We start from the raw sequence: 16,130 nt of genomic DNA, 5'->3' as shown, positions 1-16,130 counted from the left end.
TAGCGTGGATCTCCAGGGCCTTGTGGAAGGGAGGCTTCTGTGTGAGTGACCTCTTAACAGTCACCGAAAGGAGTTCATTGACATCATCACCAAATTAGTGGTTTTCCTGAGAGGGTCCATCTGGGAATGTAAGCAGAGAGATTCTAGCACTGGATGGAAAGTTGTACAAATGTCCCCCTTCTCTGAACCCTTTTAGACTTCCCTGTTTAATAACCACCCATTCAACTTTTATCTTCAGAGATACTCTAATCCCTTATTGTAACCCCTTATTGAAATTCTATCACATAGGAAAGTAGTAGAAAGAACATCGCCTTTGGGGTCCTGTTGCACTGGTGTAGATGTTTTTGGGCATGTAATGTCACTATAAAATGGAATTTACGTGGACAGCGTGGTAACTATAGTTAACAGTACTATATTGAATATCTGAAAGTTACTAAGGGAGTAGGTCTTAAAAGTTCTCATCTCGGGAAAAAATCTTGTGACTCTGTCAGGTGATGGATGTTAACTAAACTTATTGTGGTCATTATTTTGTGATATAGACAAATATCAAATCATTACAGTGTATACCTTAAACTAATACAATGCTGTATGTCACTTACCTCTCAATAAAACTGGAAAAAATTAAAAATAGAATAGTGTTTATAATATTTACTTAACATAGTTATTATCAACTAGTAATAGTTTATATAAAATTACCAGAATGATGCCTGATGCTCTTAATGTCATTAGTAGAAATGTCATACTTTTTTTTTCCTTTGGATTCAAGTCAATTAACTAGTTGGTGAGATAAGCCATCCACGAAGATTATATTACAGGGATTATTTTGTTTGCCAAGACTGAAATAACATTTCAATCAAAGATTTTTCTGAATGCCTACCTGGGTATCCACGACACTAGCTCCCTTCTACATGAACTATTACAGTAGAAACACTTACCACTCTGAAAGCAGTGCTCCAATGAAAACAGTCTGATTTGGAAATCTTCAATTCTGCCCATTGAGCTAATGGTCTGTTCAGCAAGAAGTTGGTCTGTGAAGCCCTGGGAACTGGATGGGCACTGGGATAACATCTTCACAGACCTTTGAAATAAGCCATTCTTCTTAATAAACTTTACTTAAGAAACAGAGTATCTAAGAACATGTTGATTAATACTGATTATTTTTTATCTGCTTTATGTAGCTCATTTTAATTTGATGCTGTTTTAAAAAAATCACATTTTGCATAGTTTTTAAGTACCTAGTACGATTTGCTTTCAGCCATTTAAAACGTACGTTTCTCCTCTCAATAGGAAAAAAATAAAATCAGCCAACAAACAAGTGCTTAGGTTAGTCATCACATTTGATTACTGGAATAAAAAAGAAAAAGACTTACTAGTTTCTCTCTAACCACTGATTTTGCAGAGAAGAGCTGGTTTCCTCTGAGGACCTGCTGGAGTGGCTGCGGCCTTTCTGTACTGATGACACCTGGCCCGTGAGGCCCCGCATTCACGTGCTGCAGATTTTGGGACAGTCATTTCACCTGACAGAGGAGGATGGCAAGCTCCTTGTGTTCTTTAGAACGGAAGCCATTGTCAAAGCCACTTGGCCCCAGAGACAGGTAAGGGAGCCTCTGGCTGCTCATTTCTTATCACTTTAAACTATCTTCAAGTGAATATTCACCTTGGCAATGCCGACTGCCCAGTGTGTTCATCAGTCCAGCTATGTAATAGTTAAATATGTGCAACAGAGTTTGTTTTTCGTTTTTCCATCTGTTCGAATGTACGTAGTAGAGGATGCCTCACTCGCATAACACGTGTGTATCCCTTTTCTCCTCGTAGCATATAGTCAGGATTTTTCACAGTATCACCTAATCACGGCGGCTCGCCCTTCCCCTGGAGAAATGCAGATCTGAGTGAAAATGCAGTGTGAAGTTTAGCTAATTTGTGTCTTTCATGCCTTGCCCAGGCACACAAATGTCCTCCCTTCTCTTCTGTACGTGGATAGACATAATGTAGCAGACACGCAAGATCTTGGTTTCTCCATCATCCTCCAAGGCTCATTTAGTCCATTGCCTCTCTGGAACCTTCCCTGACCATTTCAAACTTAAATGAACCTTGAATTCCACACATTTGAGCTTTAATTATCTATTACTACTACTATTGTTGTTGTTGTTGTTATTGTCATTATTGTTGTTACTACTACTACTAAAAGTTTTGTCTCCCCACTACCGTGAAAACTCAGATGCCCTGGAGGATGTGCTTAGCATCTTTTGAAGCCCTCTCAGCATGCTGTGCAAGCACTCAGAGCCTAAATGCTTGTTGATTGAGTAGATGGAAATGCTAATTCCTAAATCAAAGAAATATGGTGGCTTTTGAAGTTTGGCTTAAATTCTGAACAGATGCACCCTGAAGACATAGGATCTCGGAGTCGGGAACCTCAGTCAAGGGCTTTTGCTTGCGGAGTAGACCATAGGCCAATAAAAGTTGGAAAATAAGACTTCCAGGTAATCTGATCTGCAGAAGAGTTTCCTGGAAGTCTGATTCCGACTCAGTGTACCTTCTAATTTTAAAGCTTTGTTTTATAACATATTTATATCTTTACTGCTTCATTTAAAGAACAATGAACTTTTTAAAGAAGAATCAAATATTAAGAATATCTCGAGGCTCATCTGAGAGCATCATCAGAATTATCCCATTTGTTCTTATTTTCCTGTGTGAGAGAAACAGGTAAATACTGTTATCTCTTCTTCAGAGTTAGAGAATTTGAGATTCAAAAAAGATGGACTTATCAAAGGTTCTCTAATCTTGCCAAATTGCTGAAATGGATTGTATTGAAAGTTACTAATATCTGAATAATACTCTCTCTGAAGCATCCTGACCTTATCAGCTTCTTCATTCTCAACATTTTGCTTTGAATTGCACCAAGAGATGCTAACAAGTTCTTTTAAGAGGTTTCTGAACACAAATGCAATGGGCTATGTAATATATTCCAGGTCCTCAGCACAGTTAGTGGTAACGCTTGTTTTCAACAAACACAGATGTTCACGTAACATCCCTGAGGTAAGCTCTAAGTTGGATCATGTTGTTTTTGCCGTGTGGAATGTTAGGTTCTCCTCATCCTGAAGCAAATGAATGCTCCTACTGTTACGTAGTTTCCATTTTTCAAGTTCTCAGCCTTGCTTAATTTCATCTTCCTTGATGGCTGGAGCCTGGCAGGGCGATGAGGCTGGTTTCTCATGTCATGTGAGATCAATGTACCAAAAACATTAGGAAAGAACATGGAAACCAGGAAAGGACGAAGATATCCATCTTATCTGTCATGTTGAAACACTAGAAAATACACTTTGATATTTGAGTCTGAATAGTTCAGAAATAATATGAGTATAACCACTATTTCTTCTTATAAATTTTCCTTAATTGTCCAGTTATTCAAAGAACAACTTGCAGCTTTTATAGGATTTCAGTGATTTCTGGATACTTCTAAGATTTTAATTTCATCTTAGCTTAACTTTTACCAAAAACAGGATTTAAGAGATCTTAGCTTTTGTTAAGATTTCTTTTCCAGGCACTTTTCTAAACTGACTTCACTTTAACGTCACTGAACACAAACTGCTTTCTCTCATTTGCAGAGACTGTTTGTTGCTCTTCATTTCATCACTGTTTCCCTTGGTGATGTGAACTTTTCAGGCCCTCAACCATCCCTCCAGACAGAGTGTCTCTTAACTTTAGCAAAAATAATTTCATGTCTCCTTCACTTTTTTATTTTCTACCTCCTCTTACTTTCCCCTTGAATACAAACAACTTCCCGGTCCTTGGAAGCTAATGACCTGAGTTTCTTTAAAGTATTTGGTAGTGGAAATAAGAAAACTACCATACATTAAGGTCTTTAATCCATTTTGAGTTTATTTTTGTATATGGTGTGAGAAGATGTTCTAATTTCATTCTTTTACATGTGGCTGGCAAGGATGTGGAGAAAAGAGAACCCTAGTACACTGGTGGGAAGAATGTAAACTGGTGCAGCCACTATGGAGGTTCCTCAAAAAATTAAAATAGGTCTACCATATGATCCAGCAAGTCCACTCCTGGGTATATATCCAAAGAGAACAAAAAACACTCATTTAAAAAGATACCTGCACCCCAGTGGCTGTGGCAGCATTATTGACAATAGCAAAGATACGGAAGCGACCTAAGTGTCCATCAACAGATGAATGGATAAAAAAGATCACACACACACACACACACACACACACACACACACACACACACACACACACTGGAATACTACTCAGCCATAAAAAAGAATGAAATGTTGTCACTTGTGACATCACAGATGGGTCTGGAGGGTATTATGCTTAGTGGACTAAGTCAGGGAAAGACACTGTACGTTTTCACTTGTATGTGGAATCTAAAACATAAAGCAAATGAATATTAAAAAACAAACGGTCTCACAGATACAGAGAACAAACTAATGGTTACCAGAGGGAGAGGGGCAAGATCGGTGAAGGGGATTAAGAGGTACAAACTGTTAGGTATAAAATAAACAAGTTACAAGGATGTAATGTAAAGCACAGGGAATTTAGCCAATATTTTATAATAATTTTATATGGAATATAATTATTAAATATCAAATCACTATGTCATATACCTCAGATTAATATTGTAAGTCAACTATACTTCAATAACCAAAAAAATCTACCATAGTGATTTAATTATGTTATTCGTCTATAGTCTTTTCCAAAAATAAATTAAATCACTGAGTGTTTCCTCCTCCTTCTTTGAAAGTTAAGTATTCTGGGTCAAGCCTGGCATTGCTTATTCAAATCTACTTTGGAGGGCAAGTGAATTTGGTGGGGGAACTCTGCCTTACAGCTATAAATATCTGCTTGCTACTTAGAAAGTGAAAGCCAAAAAATTGCAGCATCAGAATGGAAATAGCAACAACTTCTGCAACATTCCGAAACTCTGCCCATGGTTTAAATCTGAGGTAGTCTCCATCAGTGTTTTTAAAAGGCTCTGTTACCTCTCACTAGGAAATAGCAAAGATCTGGGCGCTAGCGGACGGACCCTAGGCCTGTGCCTCCACCCTCCCTCCACTGTTATTTTACAGTCTTAGAGAAGTCTCTTAAATTGTGAGCCGTGGCTACTTGGTGCGTAAAATGGAACCTTGAACTTGAGGAGATAGAGGATGGTTTGCTCACGTCTGTCATTTCTTTGACACATAGTAAACTGTCTTGTTCCCCTCCATGCCTCAGTCACTTAGAAGACTTCAAAAGGTTGATTACATGCGCTCCTGTTTTCTTAACTTCTCCCTGTCGCCTTCTCCATTCTCAATGGTAATATTAAGAATAGAGACGGATTCTTACAGAGTGAAGATAAGAATAGATAATGACATTGCAATGTTCAATTACCAGAAAATGCGGGACTGCTACCTTCACTGGGACTGGTAATCCTCTTAGGCAGACTTTGCATACATCAAAGGGGGACTTAATATTTAATTATCCTCGAGGTGCCCAAAGTAGTGGCCCCACAAATCAGTGTGTTGCCGGGAAACCAGCCAGCTCCTGCAAAATTAAACACAGAGTCAGTGGAGCCTGCTACCTCACTGGTTCTCAGAGAGACAGCGATTTCTAGTTTTCTAACAATTAGTTAACACAATTAAAAATTCAGAGGCCCTCATTTTTCAACAGCTCGCAAGGCCTTCGTTTCCATTCCAGAAAGGTGCCCGGGCTTGGAGGGCGGTGGGGGGTGGGAAGAGGGGACGCTGAGGGGGAGGGGGTGGATGTATTGTGTTAATTCCCTTCGTATGATTTATCCGAGTTGTTCAGGTTTTGTAATTTTCTAGTTAACTGGCACATGAAAAATACAGGTCAAAATACTGATGTTTCCTTAAAAAATTCCAGACCCCATCAGCTCAATTTTTCTTTCTGTTTTTATGTAAAAAAAGAACATGTGGCTTAGAGTTTGATTTTTGCCTTGTCAAATTTTAGTCTGCATTTGTGATTGTAAGTGATCAACAGAAAGAATTAGTTTAAGACAACTTCTAACCTCATTACAAATTCATGTCTTTTGCCTGCTTTGAAGCTTGGAAGGACATATTAACCCTTCTGGTCAGAGGCCAGTTTGGCCTCATCTGCCAAAACATCAGCAAAATATGCACTTCTTTGTCAGAGTTTAGACAAAATCAGTAGGAAAAGTTAAGTGTGCAAATCTGTGTTTAGTTCCTTACGGAAGATTTACTGTTATCTTAAATGTCTTCAAAGCTAAGACTCACTGCCATCAATGATTTTCTTAATCAAATGTGGGACAATATTTGATGTTAAAATGTGTCCTTACACAGATACTATATCCCTAATAATCGTGAAGTCACGCACTTCTAGAGTTGGAAGACACTTTCACAAGCATCCCTGTTCAGTGGTCACATTTTATAGGAAAAAAAAAAAAAAAGGATTTTCAGAAAGGGAGAGGTTATGTCCTCAGATTTTATCTTAAATGTCACCGTTTCCAAAATGACTGCATCCACCGAGTCGTAACCTGTCTTGTGACCATTTTTATTCTCTTCTAGTCACTTACCGCTCCTGACTTCTTCACTGCCTGTCCGTGTGTCTGTCTGTCTATTATGTGATGACTTTCTCTTTCCATTAGAATGTAAATTCCATGAGAACAGGGATCTTACAGACACGCAGTAAATATTTGTCAAATAAATGAATATTAAATCTTAAAAGAAGTTTTCAAGGTCACCTTTAAAATGGCAAGGCCGAGGCTCTTGACATTCAATCTGATGTTCTTGCCATGAGTGATGGTTAGACCACACTGCTTCCCGCTTACGTGCAAGCAGAATCATTTGCCTGGAATAATGGAAATGCTTCCTTACAGAGTGCCCTGGTGCATTTAGATTGATGCTACTTTATATTAATTTGCTGTATTTTGCTGACAGTCATTCCTGACCAGCTAGTTCCTTCTCATGGGGAGGCATACAGGTCACAAGCATGTTTGTCCAAAATATGAGCAAGAGGTCCGTGTGCCTTTTTTTTTTTTAACGATGATTAAAATGGAGCAAGCATCCATATCCCTGGGTTCTGCAAATGGCTGGAGACCTTGAGAAGGTCCCTCTTCCTCTAAAGATCTGCCCTCTTGTCACTGGCATCAGTGGGGGAACAGGGGAAGGTGGAATGTGTACCAAGTCCCCATCACTGCATTAAACTTTAAAACAGACGTGCAGAGTCTGTGTTTTAGATGAGGTCACATGACCTAGAAGATGAGGTCCCATGAACTGTCCAGCCTGTGAATGATGGAACTGGAGTTCACCCCCAGCCCTGTGTGATTCTGAAGCCTGTGTTCCTGGCCCTGTACCACACTTGCTCCTGTTTGCCGGGGGAGTAGATCCAGCACAACCTTTGGGCAGCATTGGATGACATGCTCACCTTTTCTCTTCCTGCTGTCACTCTATGTGGACTGAACATGATTTGGCCTGAGAAATCAGGCGTTTGGTTCAGAGAACAGAAAGCATGGCTTCATCTTACAGCATCTGTCACTCCCTCAGTACATAGCATTGTGCGTGTGAACTGCTGCTTACTTAAAACATTCTGAAAGGTGCCATGCCTCATACCTGTTGTTTGAACAGAACACAGTGTGAAATAGCCATTGAAGATTCTTCAAGCATAGATTAGGCACCATTCACTGAGCTGCAGTCTGGAGACAGAAGAAGAGACAAGGTAATTGGTAGTAAAGCATTTGGGCTCTTCACCTCGGAGACCTGCATTCAAATCCCAGTTCCACCACTCACTGCTCTGCAGCCTCACACAACCTCCGTTTCCTCGTGTATAAAGTGGAAATAACGTAGAACTATTGTGAGGGTCAAGTGGAGTCATACCTGCAGAGCTCTAACTCCCGTCCTGGCAGAGGACTCAGTGTGGGGACTCCAATCTGGTTAACAATGGGTTTAGTAACAAAGCAGTCAGGGCCTGAGTGCTCCGGGGCTGTGGGTGGGTCTGCATGTGGTGTGCATGAAGCTGCTGTGTCGGGGGGCAGCGGGGAAGACTGCTCTGAGGTGATTCTGGAGCCGAGCTCAGCACAGCTGGGCACGTGGTGTGAAGGCAAGAGCCACGAAGAGAGGAAACTGGGAAGCACAGGTCAGACGGTGGCCCCCAGTGTCCTGCTCGGGCTTTACCCCGACAGCGCTGAGGCCACCGGCAAGAGAGATGCCCGAGGGGCAGTGTGATCAGATCTGGGCTTTAGGAGAAGCCCTCTGACCTCTGTGTGCGCAGGGGACCGGAGGGGTACCAGTTAGGGGACAAAGGTCTGGTCCCCGAACTTGGCCCTGAACTTCGTACCAGCTGTGAAGAGAAGAGGGGAGAAGAGAGCTGGAGGGGCCGGTACCAGTGCCCTGGTGACGGCTGAGGTGGAGGGGGGGTTGGTCCCCCTCTGATTTGGGCGCAAGTTACTAGGGAGAAAGTGGTGCCCCTTAACTAGCTGGGAAATCTGGAGGAGAAACTGGCTTTGTGGAGAGAGACACCAGGTCCAGGGCTGTATGTAGTATGTTTAAATTCTGACGAGCACTTTTTTTTGGCAAGGGGGTGAGATAGGGAGGCCCTGTTTATCCCCTTCACACAGGCAGACTTTCTTCACAACTGTACATGTGTCTTAGTTCAGAGACCCCTTCTAGGAAGTGAACTTGAGTTTAGTGAATGTCACTGGATGGAGATGGCTTTGACTCCATTGCAGGGCACCGTCCTCCCAGGGTCGGCTCAGGTCCCAGTTGGCTTTGGTGGCAGTGGGACAGTTACATCCGAGCGCCTTTGCTGAGAGGCCTGATAACCTCAGCAGTCGTGCTCCCCACGTGCTGCGTGTCTGCTCCTGCTTTTGATGGATCCGAGGGAGGAGGCGAAGAAGGGGGAGAAAAGGCGGGAAAAACACAGGTGTTTAATATTGGAGAGCGGTGGGGATATGAGTAGCTGGGCATAACTTCGCTTATTTTTTTTAACTTTTCACTTTGAAAATTTTAGATTTAATTTACAAATAAAAACGATGTACGTTATACAAAGAATTTTGTATACTCTTCATGCAGATTCAGCGAATATTACCATCTCAGATAACCGCAGCTAACATCGATGCAGTACCATTTTCTAATTTAGACATAATTTGGATTTTGTCAGTTGTCCCAGTGATTTTTCTTCTGGTCCATGTCCAGTCCAGGTCACACACTGCATTAACACCCTGTCTCTTTAATGTCCTTGAATCTGATATAGTTCCTTATTCTTTTTCATTTTCCTTTTTGACCTTGACATTTTTTTTAAAAAAAGCACCAATTATTTTATAAAATGTCACTGAATTTGACTTTGTCCGATTTTTGTTCATGTGTTCAAGTTGTGCGTTTTTGGAGAGGATGCCATGGAAGTGACGGCATGTCCCCTGAAGTGTGTTATCTCAGGAGACGCGCAGTTTTGATGTGCGTTACTTTACTTTACTTTACTTTACCGGTAATGTTCGCTTTGACCACTTGATTGAGGTGGTGTCAACCGTGTTTCTTCTCCACAAAATTATTACTTTCCCCTTTGGGATTAATAAATATCTGTGGTGAGGTACTTTGAGGTTGTTGTGAACAGTTTCTCATCACACTTTCACCTGCTAAATTTAGCATGCATTGGTGATTATTGCCTGGGATAATTACCACTGTGGTGTTTACCAAGTGGTATTTTTCTGTCGTTTGTTCTCCTCCCTTTATATGTATTTATTCACTTATTTATTTATATCACCACAAGCTCAGTGATTGTCTGTGGTTGCAATCTGTGACTATCATCATTTTAGTTTTTTTGCACAAATTATCTCAGATTTGGCCGTTGGGAGCTCCTTTCCAGTTTTCTCCTGCATCCTTCGACTTGTGCCCTCCCATCAGGTTTTGAACCACAGATGTTCTAGACTCCTCCTGCACTTTCCTTGCCTGGCTCTGGATTCACTCCCTGACTTCAAGGAGCCTGGACTTTTTAATAAAGAATGGTATTTAGAAGCCAAGGCTTAAGGGCTAGGTCTGCTCGTTGATACTGTGGTGTCAGGGGACAGAGCACTCATACGTCCACATCCATGTTTATATTTAACTATGATCATTTTAAAAACCATGAGTTTGTATTGATACCTCCAGGTCCATCCATTTCCACAGAGTTCACTCTAGTCTTCTCTCTTTCTTTATTTGTAAACTCTTTTCTCTGTCAGTGAGAAACTTATCCACAATGCATTTATTTATTTGCTTAATCCTAGAGTACATTTAAAATTCCAACCCACTTACTAGCTAGGGTATTTGTGTAGAGCTCTTTCTGTTAGCCTTAGAGTAATAGCACTCAAAAATAATGATATTTTCAAGGTTACCCCCCCCCCCAGACACACACACAGACACACACCTCCTTCAGTGTGAGTAACTATTCACTTATAGTACAGGTAAGTTCATCTTATTTCTATTTGTATGGTTTTCTCTGTTATTTATTTCAATTATAGATCTACCTTTTGAATATGTGAAACATTTACATGGAATGTGAGAGATCATGATGCTTTTTATTTTTCACTTCTGAAATTTTGAAGCTCAGACATTCTGGGCCTGTGATTGTGCTGAATATATGGGTTTTATTATAGTTTTATTCTTATTCTTTTTATTTTCGAGGCTATGTAGGTACCCTGTATATAGGATATATAGAAGGCCATAGGACTCAATGGCCACCGTTTTCTTCCGCAATGCAAAACTCCCTCTGGGTAACTTCTACCTGGAATAGAAAATAGATTAAAAATAAAACCTCTGACTATTACAGCAGAAATCTGTTTTCACTTAAGCTGAGAAGATGTCTCGTGTACTGTTTTCATGTGTTTTAGGGCCCTCTATGGACTGACCATTAGACTTTGTGTGTATATCATATCATTTTTTAAGTGAAGATTTATTTATTTTTGGTGTGTTTTTTAACTGTATTATTTAACTGTTTTCTTTTGGCAAGGGAGGAGATAATTGGGTTTATTTATTTTTTGGAGGAGGTGCTGGGGATTGAACCCAGGACCTCATGCATGCTAAGCATGTGCTCTAGCTTTTGAGCTATACCCTCCCCCCTATTATATCATTTTAACCTTATAATAACTCTTTGGCGGATGTGATCTTATCATTCTATTCAGCACATGAGGAAGTAGAGTAGTTAAGAAATCTCTGCAGTATCTCAGTGCTAAAATGTGGCAGAAATGTAGAATAATGAACTACCATTACTGGCAGACAGTGTAGAGGCTCAGTGTTAACTCTGGGTTAGACACCTATAAGGGCGTGTGTGTCTGTGTGTATACTGTTCTCTGTTAAGTTATATTATCCTCAAAGTAACCTGATACGTTAGCTATTATTACCTTATTTTTACGTGGTCACAGAGCTGTTACGTGGCAGGGTCAGCATTCAGTCTGAGACTGAAATACCACAGTGAAATCATTTCTGGCTCCATGAATTACTCTATTAATACTTTATCAACTTTAACTAAAAACCAAAGCCCGGCCTTAATAAAAATTAGCTTCTATAGCAGCTCCTTAAAGTAAACACACGTATTTGTGGAGGCTCATGTGGCATGACGGCTTATTTGTCCTAGAAAATAAATTGTCAGCCAAAATCTTTCCTCCTCTTATTTTAACACAAAGAATTTTCCCCCATCGTATGTCTCATTTTAAAAGTGTTTCATTAAATATTATATTTAACCATGTGGAAGCATATATTATGTATTGAAGTCACAACAGCACTTATGGAGAGTGATCATAGAATGCTTTATTGTGTAATTTCTGTCTTTAGAGATACAATAAAATAAGTAGGAAGCTGTAAAACATGGCTCCTAACTGCAGTTGCTGGCCTCTTCCGTGTGTGTGTGATTGTGTGTGTGTGTGTGTTTATGTGCCCCACGTACAACTCCAAACATCTGGAAGCCCCTGGGAACTTAATTCTTTCATCGCATTCTCCCCATCCCAAGGGTGTGTGTGCTCTGCCCTAGGAGAGCCTTTCTGTGGCGACTGAGAACCATTTATTCTTGAGCAGTTCACGGCTAGGTGCTCAGTTTCCTAATACACCTGAGGAGAGAAGCAGAGGCTAAAAGTTTGGGCTCATCACAGGACCTAGAGGCAAAGGTAGGAGAGAATTCAGGTGCTCATTCTTATCAGAACACCCTTCCCGAGGCAGGTAGGCATCCCTCCCCCATGGGCTAGGGAAGGTGGTTTGACCCTTCAGGCTGTCTCAACAACACGTTCTCCTTTTATTACAAGCAGTGCAAGATGTGATGCTTATAAAATTCTCTCGGTAGCTACGTTTATTCTGTCGTTCTCTGCCATTGAAATGGGAAAATCTGGTAGAAGGTTAGCTGTCCCACATTTCATATTTGAACTTTAATCTTATTTCCACAACTTTACATTTTCTATTTAATAAAATTTATAAATACTCGGAAATGGATATGATCATAATTTATGTTCTGTTTATGTTTTCTTGTCTAATAATAATAATTACCATAATGAATGGTAATAATACTGTTTTGAGTACCTATTGTGTGCCAGGCACTGGTCTGAATACTGCTTAGTTCAGTGGGGCAGTCTGACAGCTTCTAAGTCCAACAACTTATGACTTTTTGGTCTTCTAGAAATTTGACTTCCCTTCACCAGAGATCTTCACCAGATCCAGTGGCCACAACAGGTATTGTTGGCCACCTTAAACCTTATCAAAGGAGTAGCTGTAACAGACAGAGGACCACTAGAGACCATTCCTGTCACCTTTTTGTATTTCTATACATCTACTGAAGTAGGGATTTTGGTTGGTTGGTTGGTTGGTTTTGTATTTTGAAGCCCTGTGTACGGAGACAGCACGGTCTGACTTTACTGTATCCCTGAAAAGAATTGCACAGTTCCTGGGTAACTTTAAATCAGGTGTCATCATCCAGCCTTTTAGAACCAGCCTAGCACCATTCCTATCACATGGAAGATAGGAATATGGTGATTAACAGCACTGATATCAATAATAATCCTCTACACGTTGGCAATTTCTTTCTATTCAGGAAGTACTTTCATATGCATTAATACCTATTCACATTCACAAATACCTAAAGATGAAATAAGCTGCCATCATTGCGCATAGGGAGATGCAGACCTCAGGAGCGCTGCCTCGGCTCAAGATAGGCACGTTCACTTTGAGCAGCCACAGAGGAGTTTAAGGCTAAAAGTCTCATCTGAGAATAAGTGACTCAGCCCACTTTTTCAAGGACAGTGACTCTGTGTCTGATAAGGAGGCTGCAGCAGCTTGACAAATTGACTTCCAGCAAGGGCGAAAGTCACCCAATTCAATGAGGAGGGAAACATCATTGTCAGAGACAAAAGGGAAAGAGGTGTTCTTCCGTTTGAGTCATTTGAATTTTGCCCTTTAAAGTCCTGTGATGTTTAGTTAGTGGCGGCAGCGTGGAACCGGCACCAGCTATATGGTGCCTGTAAAACAGGTAACGTTTGCACCCCCAGCTCACTGCTACTTCTGTTTTCACAGGAGGGGAAGGACAGAAGAAAACAAGGTGTAGGAATAAGTAATTTCTCTGAAGCTTATTTTCACTGATCTGTGGAAGGCATACTTAAGAGTCGTTTCAAATACTGTATTTATTGCACAAGTGAGATTTTCAGAAGATAAAAATTAACCCATGATTCCATTATCCTAAAAGAGCTATGTTTCTTTTTCTATCCTGCTTAATTTATAGACATAATTCTTACTAGAAGAAATCATAGCACACATCCAGGTTCCCGCTTTTTGTACATAGCATGTTATGTAGATGATATAAATGCCTCCTGTCATTTGCTGTGTGTCTGCCATGTGCCAGCTTCCCACTAGCTATTGTATTCATATTCTTTTATTTAATATTCACAACCACCATATAAATGTGTATTTCATCTTACAGAAGAGGAAATTAGGCCTCAGAAAGGTCCAGTAATGTCTCCAAAATACACATTTTTCTGTTACTTTATCAGCTCTATTTTGAAAGCTGTGCATTTAATAGAATCTCCCTTTATCATTTATTTTAGAGTCTTTTTGTGTAATATGTTCTGAAGTACATTATGAAGTCCTTATGAAGTACGCTGAGCATTTGAAAGCCACCTACTGTTAGTTTTTCCCTGATGTTGAAATACGTTCTACAGTCATTTCATATTGTAGCTGTATTTGGACACTTAAGTCAGTTCTCTGTACTTATATTCTTATGAAATATATTTAAGTTCACTCATTTTGAGTTTTGGTTACCAGAATTTATATTTAAAGCCTCATAGGACATGATGAACAAGATAAGCTTATAGTCTTCGTAAGTTTCGATAAATTTAGGTATTTTAATATGTGGACACAATCTTAGATGAACACTTGTATATCAGAGAACATAATGATTGTCTGGCAAAGTGTATATTCTTTATCATGTGCTAAAAAAGCATGTGCTTGAGTCCATTTTTAGGCCCATTTTCTTCTCACAGAAGGCAATGCTTTTGCATCTACGGTGATAGAATTTAAACCTGCCTTCTTAAGAGCTGGGTAATAACGATTTGAAATCCTGTACAACATAATGGAGTATGTAAGTGTGCGTACACAAAACAGGTGATTGTGTACGTCACTGTATTTTTCACATTTGTATTTTGAACATGGTGTTCAATGCTCTGAAAAGTAAGTGACTAATAATTGAAATGCTGGGTGAGGATTCAGAAGAAAATGTTTCCTGGCAAAGCCACCCTGTTTAAGTCTGCGTACATGTGAGAAAGGTGTTACATGAAGGAGTTTATTACCAAACACATTTTAAAAAATGGGATCTAATATTTGCACACGAATATAAAAACAAAACAAACATACAAAGGTCTCATTTATAATTTCTTTTCTCTTTCCTTCCCTTTTGATACAGTTCACGTCCTAAAAATGTACAAGCTATTAGTTTCTGAAAAGAAAGAAATATAAATGATATTGAAGACATGAATCCCTTTTGCCTAATCTCTTCATTTTCATGGTATGACTCTGCACTTCATATAAAGGAGAAACTTCTTGTCATCGCTTCCACGAAAGCTAGTTATGGAAACTTGAATATTGGCATCGTTAGGGGACCTGTCATTCAATTGTTCTAAAAACTTTTTTAGCACAAAACCTTCTCTATAAACTGTAAAAACTCAGATTATAACTCAAAAAGAAGAGAGCCGCCATATACCGACCCTCTCCCCTGCTTCAGACCTCCAGGCGCCTCCTATAGCCTCCTAGATGTCAGGGGCTTTTGGAGCCCATTTTTAAGATGAGGAAAATGAGACTCAAAGAGAGGGACTTGGCCGAAACCACAGAGCTAACCACAGGCATCATCATGTGTTGAGACATAATGTCAGCAAACATGCCACCTGTGGGTCTTTTTCAGTCGTCTCCTTTTTGGTGGGATCTTTTTTTAAACCTTACATCTTTCTTCATTTAAAAAGAAAGAACAGCTGAAACTTTATGGTAACTCCATGAATATTTAATATCATTCTGTGCTACAGTACTTTATAAATAATTATATCTTCATTCGTTCTTTTGTATATCCACTCATTCGTTCATTCACTCACTCAGTAAGTTCTCTGCATTTCCTCTATATCAAGCGTGATCGATTTTAAGTCGCAGGGATAAAGCAGTGAACACATAAGGTCTCTGTTTTCACCAATAGATATGCAATATGTCACATCCTTGTAAGTGCTCAGAAGGAAAGTAAACCAAGGTGAGGGAGGTAGATGGGGAGGGGGCCACTTCTTTAGGTGGGGCAGTTAAACGCAGCGCGCTTTCTGATATGTTGACATTTGAGAGACTTGAAGGGAACGAGGGAATGTGCCGTGCAGGTATCTGAGGAAAGAATGTTCCAGACAGAGGAAGCAGATCCAGGCTTCCGAGGTGGAAGTGTGGGTGATGAAGACACAGAGCGCCTGCAGGGCCCTGGGGCTGGAGGAGTTCAGGGTGGTGAGGTCATGTAATGACAGGTGTATGTCTTGAGTTTGAGAGCTTTTTTTTTTTCAACATTTCTTTATAAATACACAAGTAAATATTGCCAAACTCCCAATTAGACCACTGATTTAAATAATTCAAAGCTCATCTATCTTACTGAGCCCTCTAGTTTCAGAACATCCTGATCTGAGTATAATTATCTATGGGT

The 16,130-nt window shown here is 40.1% G+C and overlaps 1 protein-coding gene across 1 annotated transcript in view; it reads left to right on the top strand.

The window, feature by feature from the left end:
* The window catches only part of NBAS (NBAS subunit of NRZ tethering complex), a 277,261-nt gene that overhangs the window by 238,548 nt on the left and 22,583 nt on the right, over window positions 1–16,130 (top strand). Inside the window, exon 49 of the mRNA XM_032497057.1 lies at window positions 1,400–1,595. Within this exon, the coding sequence (XP_032352948.1) occupies window positions 1,400–1,595 (196 nt within the window). The remainder of the gene's footprint in view (window positions 1–1,399; window positions 1,596–16,130) is intronic.

The sequence above is a fragment of the Camelus ferus genome, chromosome 15 (genome assembly GCF_009834535.1).
Source record: "Camelus ferus isolate YT-003-E chromosome 15, BCGSAC_Cfer_1.0, whole genome shotgun sequence".
Lineage (NCBI taxonomy): Eukaryota > Metazoa > Chordata > Mammalia > Artiodactyla > Camelidae > Camelus > Camelus ferus.
Note: the sequence above shows the minus strand (reverse complement) of the source record. Positions and strands in the feature narration are given on the sequence as shown.